The sequence below is a fragment of the Lepidochelys kempii genome, chromosome 21, assembly GCF_965140285.1.
Source record: "Lepidochelys kempii isolate rLepKem1 chromosome 21, rLepKem1.hap1, whole genome shotgun sequence".
NCBI lineage: Eukaryota > Metazoa > Chordata > Testudines > Cheloniidae > Lepidochelys > Lepidochelys kempii.
In genome coordinates, this window is record NC_136400.1 from 5,191,592 (window position 1) to 5,206,428 (window position 14,837).

Genomic DNA, 14,837 nt, shown 5'->3' on the forward strand with positions numbered 1-14,837 from the left:
AAGTTAACTATGAAAGATATTCAGTAGTCTGTTGTAACAGAATACTAGTTTTTGAGAAGCCACAAATGATTTTATTGGGGACAATTTGGAGGTACTTGTTTTCATTAGAGCCTTGAAGCTAGTTTATTGAATGGGCTTGATACAAAACTATAGTACATTAAAATTTTACATCATTTACCATGTATACATCACCCTGAGCGTGTATGGTAACGTAAGGTAAGTACATTGTGCAAAACAAGACATTGCTCCACCTCACAGGTTTTATGATCTAACGCAGCACAGGCTCAGAGAGAGGGTTGCTACCACACAGACTGACGTGAAAGAAGGTGACATACAGGCAAAGACCACCAAGGGAGCAATCTATAGAAGAGTACACGAAACATGTCTGGCATTATCTCTGAGACAGGTAACTTTCATATTTCTCATGTGATGCATGGAAACTGCATGACAGGCATGAGGACAAGTGCTAATGAGAAGCAAAGTGGGGAAAGTAACTGAAATACTTCCCGACATACTGTATTGTATTTTCTAACAGCCAACCGATCCTAAATTCTCAATTACCAAGGGACAATATTAACTCGTTGCTATATTTGCTTTCCATAGGATACTCTTAGTATAACTTTTTATGAGTTATGTACCTGCATAATTGGATGCTAATACCTTAACCGTATCACTGAATTTAACAACCGTAATCTCGGATACTGTCGATTATGTACTATATGGTTTCAAAGTCCTAAGGTACAAATTTTGTACTTTTGGATAATTTAAGCATTATACCCAGATGTACAGACACTCTTCTTAACGTGTGCATTAGATCTTTGTAACGTTAGCTTTAATAAAAAAAATTTAATCTATTTCTGTACAGTCACAAACCTAAGGCTGTAACAGGGGATCTGGCTCATTTTATAATCTTTAGGAGTCTTATACCCCAAACTTTGTTTTACAGAAACTGGTAAAGCAAAGAAGCTGCACCTTTACCTCCTGTTCAAAGTGGCTTTTTCTTTTCCCTAGCCTACCTCCAACTACGACAGGAGACATTCCTCATCCTACAGCAGCAGGCACTGGGTATTAACGCTATCTCACGATACGGGACAGAGTTTAGCCTCCAAGGCAGAAGCCATTCCAATGAGCCTTCTCCCGGGCAAAAGCACTCCCAGGGGCTGAAGGCTAGCAGAAGTGTGGTTCCACATCAGCCACCCAGCCACATGCCAACACGCAGGCTGCTCCAGAACTTAGAGATGAAATGTACTTCGTGAATTTCACACTGCCATTTTCAGTCTTGTAGAAACTACATGCTAAAAAACTGGAAGCTTTAAATAGCCAAAAGTTCTTCCAACTCACCAGAAGTATCTTTTGTTCCTCCTGGAGGGGAGCTGTAGGTGTAGTATGTGTTATGCCAATGACAAAAAGGGGACACAGACACTCAAACTTTACATCATTTTAACGTTGCTAAACATCAGCATATAAAAGGTTCAACACAACTGCTTATACTTACGTAGACAAGTTGGCAAAGATGGAACCCAAGAATTGTTAGCTTCACATCTAACTGAACTGCTACCATGCAGAGTGTAGCCAGAATCACATGCAAATATTACGGCGTTTCCATATGAATAGTCAGGTCCAAACCCAGATTGCTTTCTTCCATTTTTAACTTCTGGCTCAGGACACTTGACCACTGAAAATTAAAAGTACCAGCATAAGAACGTTTGGCACAGGAAGCATTTAGTGTGTGTGGGGAGATGGGGGCGTGTGGGAGAATTAGAGGAAAGACGAAAACGCCCTGATACTTGACCACAGCAGGTACCAAAATGTATTTCAAAATAAAGTTAGACAACTCTGGATCTTTTCCTTTAAAAAGATGTTAGTCTACAAACACGACAGCACCCAACTGTATGGCTATCCCGCCCCTTCCCCCACCCTCCACTAAACTGCATGAGTTAAACATCATCGCTGTACGACGCCATCCGGAATTTGGGTCACACTAGAAGAGATGTACATACAATGACATTCTGGAACTGAACTTCCCTGCTTTTGGAGGAGTTATTATTAAGTAGCAAGATGACCAACCTACCCTAATGCCTCTGAAAAAGCCTCAATCCCAGCTGTTAGGCTGGGTAACTCAGAAAGAATAAAACCAAGTTGTTGCACTTGCTTGAATACCAAGTACATAAATGCATTGTTAGCTAAATGCAACAGTGTGCAGGAGCACTGCCGTCACTAAAATGAGGATTGTACAATGACCTTTATTTCTCCCTCCGAAGAACTTTATGGCTGTGATATGAACTCACAGAAGCCTGAGCCTTCACTGCCAAGGAGCCCTCCCGGAGAGTTCTGAAAAAGAGGCTTGCCAAGCAATCCTCCTTGTAAGCCTCTCTCTTTCCGTCCACTTCCCTTTAGCACTTGAGTTGAAGGATACTGGCATAAAAGCAAAACCTTAGTTTAAGAGTTTATCAACTGTTTGTGACCTGAGAATTAACTTCAAGCTTGGAACACTGAGGGGAGACAAAAAACCACAGGATGTATTAGAGGCAAAAATTCTTTCCAGGAATGATTCATGAAGTGTCAGTCATTCTTTAGTTTTCCAACAGTAACTAGTTTTCATGATACGTATTTAGGGGGACAAAGCACTAACTGAATTTCCTCAGCAATCAAAATAGAGTTTTTCTTGGAAGGTGATCGTAGAATAAGAAGGGGATAAAAAACAGATGCTACTAACCTTTGCATTCAGGGGCAGGCCCACTCCACTCTCCATTGAAATGATCTTTCGTTGTACAATGAATGGAGGCCTCTCCAATAAGAGACAAGCCCGGGTCACATTTGTAAGTTACTGCTGAGCCAAAGGAAAACTCTTCTCCACTCTGACCATTATGGGATCCCTGGGTGATACCAGGAGGTGGAGGACAAGGTATTGCTGAAGCAAAGAATGTCAACATGAAAATTAAAGTTTCCACTGAAGGTGAACCAAAGAGAGTTTTCACTAAGAAAGTTGTCTCAGATCCCCCCAAAAAGCTATTTAGCCATTTGGAAGCGTACTTAACATTCCGTTTTAACATTTGAAGCAATACCCCTTTCAGATTCTGAAGGTTTGTCTGCTTTTAGGCTTGACCCAACCCAGTACGTCCATTGCTCAAGGAGGATGCTCCATAAAACACCAACTCTGGAAGATGACCTTAGCAGAGCGCGCTCCTTCCCAACATTAGCCTCAAGGAGCCAGAACCTCTTGCCCGGCATCTCGAGATGTAGTATTGTTCCACCAGAAGAAAACTAAGCTAGAACAGTTCTTTTAGCAGCAGCTGATTCTAGACTGGACATCAGCAGCATCATTGATAGACCAAGCCCAGAAAGCATTCAAGAGATCAAATTAAGGTAGAGGCAAATTAATTGTGATTCACTCCAAAAGAGCCTCAGATTTTAAGTGGATAGTCACATTTGGGAAGCATCAAAACTTCTTGAAGTCATTATCATGCCTTTTACTTAGTGACCAGGAGGATTACACAGATACAATAGTGAAGAGGAGACATGAGGCCTGTTGGATTGTGCATATTAAACAGAGCCAGGTGAATAATCTAAAAGGTACCAAAAAAAAAAAAAAGTTTCTGTAGGAGTCATCTAAACACCATGGCGAAGCACAGTACGATTTCATTCCTCCCCACAACAAAACTGTCATTTGGATTAAATGCCAAAGGAAGAACAGAGACTCCTCTGAAGCGCCAGCTATGCTGCATCATCTCCAGACGTGAACTGTTCTTAAAACCATTAAATTGCTTTACCTTGGCAAAGTGGAACCTCCGTATTCCAATCAACTCCATTTCCCACAATCACACACTGGGCAAAAGTCTGTCCAATTAATCTGTACCTAAAGAAAAAAGGTTCAAGTTTGTGACTCATGGAAGCAAAGAACTCGTGCCCCGTCCAGAAAGATGGAGCAGGGTTTCTTTCTGCCAGTAGGTGGAGACAAACCATTGAAAAAGGGATACATCTAACACCACAGGACCAAGGAACACGAAGGCCAGGTCTACAGTACACATCTACGTCGGTACAGCTACAGTAACGCCTCACTTAACATCGTCCCAGTTAACATTGTTTCGTTGCTGATCAATTAGGGAACATGCTTGTTTAAAGTTGCTCAACGCTCCCTTAGAAGGTTGTTTGCCAGCCGCCTGCTTTGTCCACTGCTTGCAGAAAGAGCAGCCCGTTGGAGCTAGCTGGTGGGCGCTTAGAACCAGGGTAGACCGGCAGCCGCCCCGCCCCATCAGCTTCCCTAAGTTCCCTGTGTGGCAGCCGCCCAGCAGGCTATCAATTGTCAGGCAGTTCAGCCATCCCTCCCCCCACTGCCCTGTGCTGCTCCTGTCCTCTGCCTTGAAGTTGCTCCCGGGAGCCTCCTGCTTGCTGTGTGGGGGTGGAGGGGGAAGAAGGGTGCTAATGTCAGGGTGTCCTCCTCCCGCTGTACCCCTTCTCCTCAGAGAGGTGGGGGAGAACACGACAGGGCTCAGGACAGAGGGAGCTTGCTGCCATCAAATGCTGTCAACTTGCTGATCTACTTAAAAAGGCAATGTACTTAAACTGGGGTCAGCGAACTTAAAGGGGTAATTCACACATGTGTCTCTCTCTCACGTGCGTGCGTGCGAGAGAGATGGTCTCTCTCTGCCATGCTGTGTCTCCTCCCTCCGTTTGTGCTGCCTTGTAGAGTGTGAGGCTACATTAATAACTATGTGTTAACCCTTGAGGGCTTAGCCAAAAGCACTGCATTTCCAAGTCCATTGAGCTGAAAGTCCAGCTAAACCCAGCACACAAAGTTGCAACATACTGACAAAGCTTACACTTGGTCGTCACTACAGAACACACTTAGCATTCGATTAAATTGAAGTGAAAGAACTTGAAGAAATCAATCTCCTGTGAAGGGAGGGAACAGTGAGAGAGCACGCGCGCACAGATGGGCCCAAGCAGCTGCTAGTTTGTAAAATAGAATTACACCCAAAGACAACCTGAGCTCCTGTGGGCTGTAGTATTTTAGACTACATTTTGGGACAGACAAATATTTGCTATTGTAGAGCAGGAAGAGGTCTGCCTCTACCTGGTGCAGCATTTTATGGGCAATATTCTCCCACTAGCTCCCAGCACCCTCACAGAAACCCCTGTAACAAGGGAGAGATGGCACGGGTCAGTAAGTGCCACATGACCCCTGAGGTGGGACTCTCAATATCATAACCCAACCCCTGCTGGAGGATCTCCTGAGGGCTCTAGGCTGCCATCTTCAAAAGCACCTGAGCGAGTTAGATGCCCATCTCCCACTGAATGACAACCATAGCTCGGTGGCTATCTTCCTTCAACTCCTTTGAAAATCGCAGGTGTAATTCTTAACAAGGGCCCCAGCCCATGGATACAGATTTATAGCTCACCACTCACTTATGTTCTTGAAGTTAAGCAGGCTTGCTTGTCTCATTTTGTTAGACTTCAACAGCAGTTTTACACCAGTCTAGCTTCTATTAATTAGTCCAAATATTAATTTGCCACTCACCCTTCATCACAGGAGAAGTTTGCTCTTGCACCAAACCGGAGATCCGTTATATCACCCCTGCCATTTTCGAGTTCGAATGGTTTACATCGTCTTCCTAGAAGAGAACAAGACGAATATTAGTGTTACCTCAGATTACCTTAATAGGAAAAAGGGGATATCCTAACTTGCATCCTCTAACACAGCAAATACCATGGCAGATCAAAGCCAATCGTCTTGGAGTCCAGTATCTGTCCTCTACGACAGCAGGCAGCACCAAAGGCTAAGGAGGAAAGCTTAAAACCCACATTATGGATAATTTTGTTTCATGCCCATGCGAAGTGAGGAGAAGTGGAAGCGGGATGATGCTTCCTAATCCCACACAGATAGTGGTTGCCTTATATCCTGAAACAAGAGATTTCAGATCCCCTTGCAGATTTAGTATAAGCGCAAATATTCATACTGTCAACGTGAACGCCCAGATCCCGAAAACTCATATGCAGAACCATATTCATGTAGGTAGACCCACTGACCTCAACTGGCAGCAATTACAAATAAAAAGCAACATAAGACACAGAAGAACAAAAAAAAAGGATAGAAGGCGTAAGTTACGAAATGTAAAAATTTATATGGGGCACTAAAGACATCAGTGAGAGTCTCACAAGTGGCATGGTTACAGACAATAAGGAGAAGATTGTGAAGATCGTTAGGGACAAAAGAAATCCTTCTGTAAGAGAATGTACCCGTGTCCACACCCTAGAGACTGCTGTAATAATCTATGTACCGAGCATGCCTTGTGAGGCATCATCTGAAAATGTATAAAAAGAAAAGGAGTACTTGTGGCACCTTAGAGACTAACCAATTTATGCTCAAATTTGTTCGTCTCTAAGGTGCCTCAAGTATTCCTTTTCTTTTTGTGAATATAGACTAATACGGCTGCTACTCTGAAACCTGAAAACATAGAGTTTACTGGTCAATACTGCCCTGATAAAGTGCATGGTAACATTGTCTCTGAAGTTAGAAGATTTCCCTGTATAATGTTAACTCATATTAAAAAACCTACAGCACAAGCTGGCAAACAGGACTGTCTCAAAGGAATGTGTGCTCTGCTTAATTTGCATTTAAGCAACAAGCAGTCATCAAGCAGGAAGAAAAAAACCTCCAAAAAAGAGAGGAAAAGCAGCAGGGAAAATCTTTTCCCGATAGACTTTTTGTCAGCGGGGAATGTTTTCCCAGGGGTGGGACTGACACTATAAAAAAGGAGCAACAAAAACTCCCAGGCTCCCCCTCCTCCCTCTCACTCCAGCCATCCACTCACTGCACTAAAAGAGACAAAGGAAGCACCAACTGAGCTGAAGAAGGGGTCCTCACTTAAGAAGTTTGGTCAGCAAGACTGCTGAGAGCATATGGTAAGAAAAACTTCATTTCGAATTTAACAGCATTTTTTAACTTGAGCACCACTTGTGCTTTATCTTGACCTCTCTTGTCACCTTTCCGACTCATGCCTCATGACCTGCAGTCCCTTAAAATCTTTGTAGTTAATAAACTTGTTTGATCTAATCCAGTGTGTTTAAATTGAAGTGTCTGTGAAACTCTATTTGGGTAACAAGAAAGAAGGAGAGACTCGAGATGAATTTGTATTGTCCGGGAGAGGGCTGGGCAATACAAGACATACGTTTCTGGAAAGGGGGGGCAGGGCGGGGAAATACTAGGAATTTGTTGGGGTCACCTCACCAGCTTTGCTTATACTGCAAGAACAAAGGTGTGGCTGGCCGAGACCTAGCTGGGAGTGACTTGCACACCGGAGGCTGTTTGTGAGCAGTCCAGACTGGAGGCTACAGCACCAAAGCTTTGTAAAGGGCACCCCCAGGTTAAAGGACAGTGGTGACAGATTCTCATTAGTCTGGATGATACACCGAGTATACCACGCGTAGTAAAGGTAAAAACTTGTTACTAAATGGAGATGGGTAAAACAATTATGATACAAGAAAGGCAGGAGTGTTCAGGAAATATTTCCCTTTTGTATTTGGAAAGAAGCACGACAACATAGTCTCATCACAAGAGTTTGATGAAGTACTTCCATGTCTATTAGTAATTAAGGAGGAAGTTAAACTACATCTGCTAGGGATAAACATTGTTAAATCAAAATCTTGGGATAACTTGCACCCAAGTGTCCTGAAAAGTTGGCCAAGGAGATCTCTAACCCACTGATTAAGATTTATAAGAAGTTAGAGTAACTGGAAATTCAGGAAGAATGGAAGAGCGCTGATCTTGTGCCAGTATTCAAAAAGGGCAACCAGCATGACCTCAGTAACTGTAGACTAGTTAACATGATCTCACTCACAGGCATAATAATTTAAAGGTATTGTGGGATTCATCGATTCCAAGGGCAAATCTGTTCTGACCACTTGTGCAGTGGAGGGAAAATTTTCCCAATTCATAAGGAATTAAGAACAGGAATATAATTAATACCAACCAATATGGTTTTATGGAAAATCAGGTTTCTCTGATAAACCTCTGTCGTTCTTTGAAGTTACAAAGATGTTTGATAAACGTAACTGATGTAATATGCCTAGACTTTTGTAAGCTGTTTGACTTAGTACCACACAACATTCTAAATAAAAAATTAACACTTCTGTATCAATAGAGCACAACTTAAATGGACTAAGAATTGGCTAAGAGGGTGAGGCAATATCTTTTATTGAACCAACTTCTGTGGGTGAGAAGCTTTCGACCCTACACAGAGCTAGTCTTCAGGTTTGGAATACATTTCTGACACCAAGAAGAATGGTGTGTAAGCTCGAAAGCTCGTCTCTCTCACCAACAGAAGTTGGTCCAATAAATGATATTATCTCACCCACTTTGTCTCGCTAATATCTTGGGATTGACATGGCTGCAACACCACTGCAGACAAGAACTGACTAACTGACATCTCCAGGAGCAGTCACATCAGTGGGAATCATTATCAAACAAACCTATTTCTAGTAGGATTCTGCAGGCATCGGTCCTAGACCTGATGCTATTCAACATTTTAAATCATTTGTCTGGAAGGTAACAAAAATCACTCCTGATACTATCTGCAGGTGACACAGACTGGGGGAGTCCTACAAAGCAATCTGGACTCCCTATGTCCGGTCAAACAAAATTCATTCTAGTACCGTATAACGCAAAATTATACATCCAGGCACAAGAAATGCAAGCTGTTCTGAGAGAACGGGTAAACTATATTCTGGGAAGGAGCAAGTCTGAAAAGGATTGAGATCACAGCAGACAATCAACTGAACATACGCTCCCACTGCAATCCTATGGAAAAAAGGGCTAATACAATCCTTGATGTATTAATAGATGTGATTGCAGAGCCACTGGCCATTATCTTTGAAAACTCATGGCAATCAGGGGAGGTCCCGGATGACTGGAAAAAGGCGAGCCAGACAAATTCAAAATGGAAATAAGGTGGAAGTGTTTAATATGAGGGTGACTAACCATCGAAACAAATTACCAGAGGCAGCACGTTCCACAGGTTTGTTTTGCGTTTTGTAAATATTTGTTAGTCGTTTTCTTGATTTGTGAATCTTGATTTTAGACAGCTAAAAACTGCATGTTCCTCAGTCAAGCTCAGTGGAAGAGCTTTTCTTTGCCCCTACAAGAGATATTTGTGATGCTTTCTCCTGCAGTAGACTTATTCCCACGAAGAATGAACTGTATCAAAAAGTCACCATATCTATAGGGAGTTCAATGTAGATATACTGTATCCATGCAAAGATAACGTTGGCACTTTTTATGACTGCACTGGGAAAGATCTCTCAATGCAGACAAGGTATGTAAAAATTGTGACCTCTTTACTAAGGCCTGATCGATTCAGTAAAACAAGGCCCGCTGAAGTCAGTGGGACTTAAGAATGCACTAAGTGTTTTGCTGAATCAGGGCCTATATTTAAAGTATTTTCTCAAGCCAGCAGGCCAGAGTAGGTGAGTCTGAGGCTAATCAAGGAAGTCTCATCAGTATTCAATACAACAAATACAGTCATAATTTAAAACATATGCACAAGAAGGCAGAGTTAAGTTTCATTAGCATCCAACTGTAGATATCCTTACTAGTTACATGGAATATAGCATCTATAGTCTTGAGATGAGAAAACTTGCAAAAATCTTATCGTACTCTTAGCAATGAAGCCAAGAGGAGTATTCTCTAAGTTTTGTTATGAATTACTATTTTGACCAAGTTTGTAACACAGGTCCCTTCCAACTCTGATATTCTATGAGACATTATTCAATACTGGGTTTACTTTTAGTACAGTGAATTCAGGATATTTCGTTATCAGGGATACCGCAACTACAATGTTTCAAAAAGGACAGACACTTAGCACACCAAAAAGTGTTTTACTTATTTGTAGCAGGTTTCAGAACAGTAGCTGTGTTAATCTGTATCAGCAAAAACAACTCGAAGTCCTTGTGGCACCTTAGAGACCAACAAATTAACTTGGGCATAAACCTTCGTGGGCTAAAACTGACTGTATCAGCTGCATGGAGTGGAAAATACAGTAGAGAGGTATAAATACACAGCACAGGAAAAGATGGCAGTTGCCTTCTTTTCATATGCCAATAGAAGAGAGATATCCAACAGAAGAGAGATTCCTAACTGTGTCAAGATGGCTTGCACATCAATTGAAATGGAAAAGCAACAAAGGTACTCACCTTCACAAAACTCAGCTTCTACTGACCATTTTGAATTTTCAAGACATGTAACAAAAGGAGACTTTCCAGAGCTCAAAATGTATCCTGGGCGACAGGAGTATTTCAGTTTGGTCCCAACAGGATAGGAATTGTTCACGACCCCAGGCAGCTCAGCAAAATGCAACCGTGGAGGAGAATCACAAGTGCCTAGCAAGGGAGACAGGCAAGGAAGGGAAAAAGTTAACTATGAAAAATATTCAGTAGTCTGTTGTAACAGATTATTAGTTTTAGAGAAGCCACAAATGATTTTATTGGGGACAATTTGGAGGTACTTGTTTTCATTAGAGCCTTGAAGCTAGTTTACTGAATGGGCTTCATACAGAACTGCAGTACATTAAAATTTACCATGTATACATCACCCTGAATACGTGCAGTAACGTAGGGTAAGTATATTGTGCAAAACAAGACATTGCTCCACCCACAGGTTTTAGAGAAAGGGTTGCAACCGTACAGAGTGACATGAAAGAAGGTGACGTAGAAGGCAAAGGAGAAGGCAAAGGATAGCAATCTACAGAAGAATACACGAAACATGTCTGGCATTAGAACAAGTGAGAACAGCTGGTGAGACAGGTGAGACATCTCTGAGACAGGTAACTTTCATATTTCTCATGTGATGCATGGACAGGTGCTAATGAGAAGCAAAGTGGGGAAAGTAACTGAAAAACTTCCTGATGTACTGTATTGTATTTTCTAAGTGGCAACTGACCCTAAATTCTCAATGACTGAGGGACAATCTTCACTCATTACTATATTTGCTTTCCACAAGCTCCTCTTCCTATAACCTTTTAGGAGTGATGTACCCAAATAACTGGATGTGAATACCTGAACCTTAATTTGGGATACTGCAGATTATCTACTATATGTACCTTATGACTTTCAAACCAAATTTTGTACTTTTGGATAATTTAAGCATTATACCCAGATATACAGACACACTTGTCTTACCCTGTGTATTACATCATTTTAACATTAGCTTTAACAAAGTTTCTATATCTCTGTCTGTACAGTCACAAAGCTAAGGCTATAACAGGGGAACTTGCTCATTTGACAGTCTTTAGGAGTCTTATGCCCACACTTCGTTTTACTGAAGCTGGCCAGCTACAGCACCTTTACCCGCTCTTCGAAGGGGCTTTTTCTCCCCCCACCCGCCTCCAACCACCGACAGGAGACACCCCCAGCCGCCGCCCCCGGGCCTTAACACTCCCACCAGCGGGACAGAGTTTAGCCCCCAGGCAGAAGCGCTCGCGGGGGCTCGAGGCTCGCAGAGGTGCGGGGCTCGCCCCAGGGGCCGGGCTGGGGTCGCTGCCGCGCGGCTCGGGCCCCCTCGCCCCCTCCTCCCCCCGCGGGCCGAGCTCGACGCAGCCCGGGCTGAGGGGCCGGACGGGGAGGCCCGGGGGCGCCGTGCACCGATGGAGGGGGGGAGAGACCGGGAGGACTCTGTGCCCGGGCAGGGGCCGCCGGGGCCCCCCCGCCCACACTCACCGCGAGCCCCGGGCAGCGGCAGCAGCAGCGCCAGGAGCCCCCAGAGGCCCGGCGGGCAGCGCGGGCCCGAGACCATGGCGGCGGCGGCGGCGGAGCGGCCTTAGGGCGTCGCCGCCTCAGAACTGCAGCTTCCGGCTCTGGCGCAGCTGCCGGCCGCCGAGCGAGCCGGGGAAGCGGCCGGGCAGGGGCGGGGCCGGTGTCGCCGCTGAGCGCTCGCGAGCGGGCCGGCCGGGGGCGGGGCCTCCTGGCGGTCGGCGCTGGGGGGCTGCGCGCTCGGGGGCGCTGCGGCGCCGGTCCCTTGTTCCAGTCGGTGCCGCCGCCCCCGCCGCTCACGGGCACGCGGGGCCCGGCCGGGGCCCTTGGCGGGCAGGCCCCGCTTCCAGCTCGCTCCGGGTCCCGCTCGGGGGCGGCGGCGGCGCGGCCGCGCTCCTGTGGGTTTCCCTGCAGCGATGAGCGGGCGGGCGGGTGAGGCGCGGCCTGGCTCGTCCCGCGCGGTCGCCGGTGCCTCACCTCGAGCCTGCGGCCGGCCCAGGCCCGAGCGGGGGGCTGACTATTATAAATGCTGGAGGCAAAGCCGGGTTTGGAGGCTGACAGCTCGCAACGCCGCCCTTGCACTGACCCGGTGACTCCGTGAGGGGTTATGACCCCCCTTCGTCTGAGAACCCCTGGGCGCAATCCAGAGATCAGGCCTCAGTCTTGAATCGGGCAAGAGTCATTGACTGCAGTGGGCGGTTAAAGAAGGATGGAGTGAGAAGCAAATGTAACCCACACCCGTCCTGGGCGTGCTGTTCTCTCTCGTCTCGTGCTACTGAGACCACTTAGAGCAGGATTACTGAGTCTGCCCTACGGCCTTAGCTAAGGGCCATCTGGCTTTTAGCTCATACAGTAGAGGCTGGTGCACTAGTAAACTCTAAAGGTGCCAGGTTCAGTCCCACCCGCCAATGATCGGGGTCTGTCAGCGTTACATAAAGACTGGAAGATCTGCCTCCAAAGTGTTGATTTTTACTGCATCTCTGCGAACACAATATACAAGTTTCAGAGTAGCAGCTGTGTTAGTCTGTATTCGCAAAAAGAAAAGGAGTACTTGTGGCACCTTAGAGACTAACCAATTTATTTGAGCATGAGCTCATGCTCAAATAAATTGGTTAGTCTCTAAGGTGCCACAAGTACTCCTTTTCTTTTTGCGAATATACAAGTTGTCACTGAGAATGTGATATTTATGTCACCCACGTGTGGATTAGGTGCTTGTCTAACAAGAGGCATCAGCCCTCTGCTGCTGGAGCCTTGAGCCTTTGCGGCTTGGCCCTTGGTTTCAGTGGGGCTCCAGACAACGACAGGGTCTGCTCACAAGAGTACAGTTTGCAGGAGTAGCGCTCACATTTGTTTTATGTTTTAATAAAAAGAATATCGTATTTTATAAATCTCCTTTCCGCAGAACTCAGAGTGGGCTCATTGCTGAGATCTGGCCACAAAGGCTAGCCACATTTAGTCAGGCAAAGTGTCAGGGGAAATGGTGTCTGTTTACAATTTAGACCGCCTGTTCCCCTTCTTTCTAACTCACAGACGGAGCTGGTAGTGACCCCTGTATGGAGAGTGGCAATATCTTTCTATTACAACAGAGTCTTGTGAAATTAGATTTTCTCAAACATCGCCATTGTTTACAGCAGCCCTTTGAAATTCAGCAGACAGAAAGCGCTCAGGTTAGAGACATGCCTTTTTTTATGTCCCCCCCCAGGCAATTCCATTCAGGGTTGGCTGAGATATCAACTTAAAACAAAAAAAAATCACCAGTTCCCTTCACTCTCATGCCTTGCCAGACAAATGTTGGCACCCTGCCAAAAAAAAAAAAAAAAACAACCCACATCTCTTAACTCTGACACTATGTCCCTGCAGCAGGAAGACGTTGCACTAGGGATGCCTGGGAGCTGCAATGGGGTTGTGGCAAACAGTGGGGCTGGGGCTCCAACCTGCCCCCATAGATAGCACATGGGCCATGGTAGAGCGTCTCCCACTCTGGGGGCACCACACTAGGCAGGAGTAGGGATAAGTGAGGAAGCCAGGCTCTTCCCTAATTCAGCTATAAGGCCTCTATAGTTCTAGTAGTAGCTATCTGAACTCAAGTGTCAGAAATTGCGAGTTCATGTCCTGCTGATGAGATGTATAAGGGGTTATTATAGTTGCATGCAATAAAATTTTCAAAAATACTAAGAAACTGTACACAGTGAGAACTGCAGCGTGTGGGGACTGCAAAGGGAGTGGTGTGGTCCCCAAAGGAATTCCTGCAGTGCAGGGAAAGCATATCCTGGCATATGCAGCCCGAAAGCTGCCTCTCATGCAGCCCCTGGTGTAGGGTACTGCCAAAGGCATGAAGAGAAGTGGCCAGAGCACTTCATGCTTTGGAATTCTTGGTTGCAGGGAAACCCATTGGCAGCGGCAGTGGGAAAGCTGGTGAGAGTTATGCGGGGTTGTGACTATTCCAGGTACAGGTGGGACCTGTGTGGGTGCATTGTGCTCTAATGTACCCAGGAGGCTGCACAGGCCCTCAGAGCCTGAGGAGCCCAGAATCAGAGAGGTATAAAGGGGGCTTAAAGCCCCGAGATCCTGGTCAGAGCCTTGTGTGACACGCCTCTTGTGAGCGGCAGCACAGAGTCTTGCTCGTATCTTTCAGTTGCAGCACTTCCTGTCAGTGAAGATTTGAACTGTTAGTGGTCTCCACCCTCCACCTCAAACCCTGCTTCACCTCCAGCATGTATAATGGTGTTAAATATATAAAAAAGTGTTTTTAACTTATAATGGGGGTCAAACCCGGAGGCTTGCTATGTGAAAGGGTTCACCGGTACAAAAGTTTGAGAACCACTGCACGAGACCCATCCTTCCCCTTTGAGAACCAGGAGTAGAACCTGAGCCTCGTGGCTGGGCCTGGTACCCGGTCAGTTCCTTCGCTAGGGCTGGGACAGCCTCTCCTGTGGTGTCTCCGTCCTGCTGCACCATGGCAATGTCACAGAGCACCAGGATCTGCAGAGACGCATGCTGAGCAGGGAGGCATGGGCAGCCAGGTACCGCATTGGCTTCATCAGCTCCTGCTCTCCAGGCAGAGCCCGTGACAGACCCACCTCCAGCCCTCCAGA

The 14,837-nt window shown here is 45.7% G+C and overlaps 1 protein-coding gene across 1 annotated transcript in view; it reads right to left on the reverse strand.

The window, feature by feature from the left end:
- The window catches only part of LOC140901502 (complement receptor type 1), a 168,762-nt gene that overhangs the window by 81,472 nt on the left and 72,453 nt on the right, over positions 1 to 14,837 (reverse strand). The window contains exons 18-25 of the mRNA XM_078849847.1: positions 14,636 to 14,789; positions 11,904 to 12,271; positions 11,710 to 11,808; positions 10,189 to 10,374; positions 5,519 to 5,612; positions 3,771 to 3,856; positions 2,717 to 2,911; positions 1,496 to 1,675 (exon numbers count right to left, since the gene is read on the reverse strand). Coding sequence (XP_078705973.1) covers positions 1,496 to 1,675; positions 2,717 to 2,911; positions 3,771 to 3,856; positions 5,519 to 5,612; positions 10,189 to 10,374; positions 11,710 to 11,808; positions 11,904 to 12,271; positions 14,636 to 14,789 — 1,362 coding nt within the window. The remainder of the gene's footprint in view (positions 1 to 1,495; positions 1,676 to 2,716; positions 2,912 to 3,770; positions 3,857 to 5,518; positions 5,613 to 10,188; positions 10,375 to 11,709; positions 11,809 to 11,903; positions 12,272 to 14,635; positions 14,790 to 14,837) is intronic.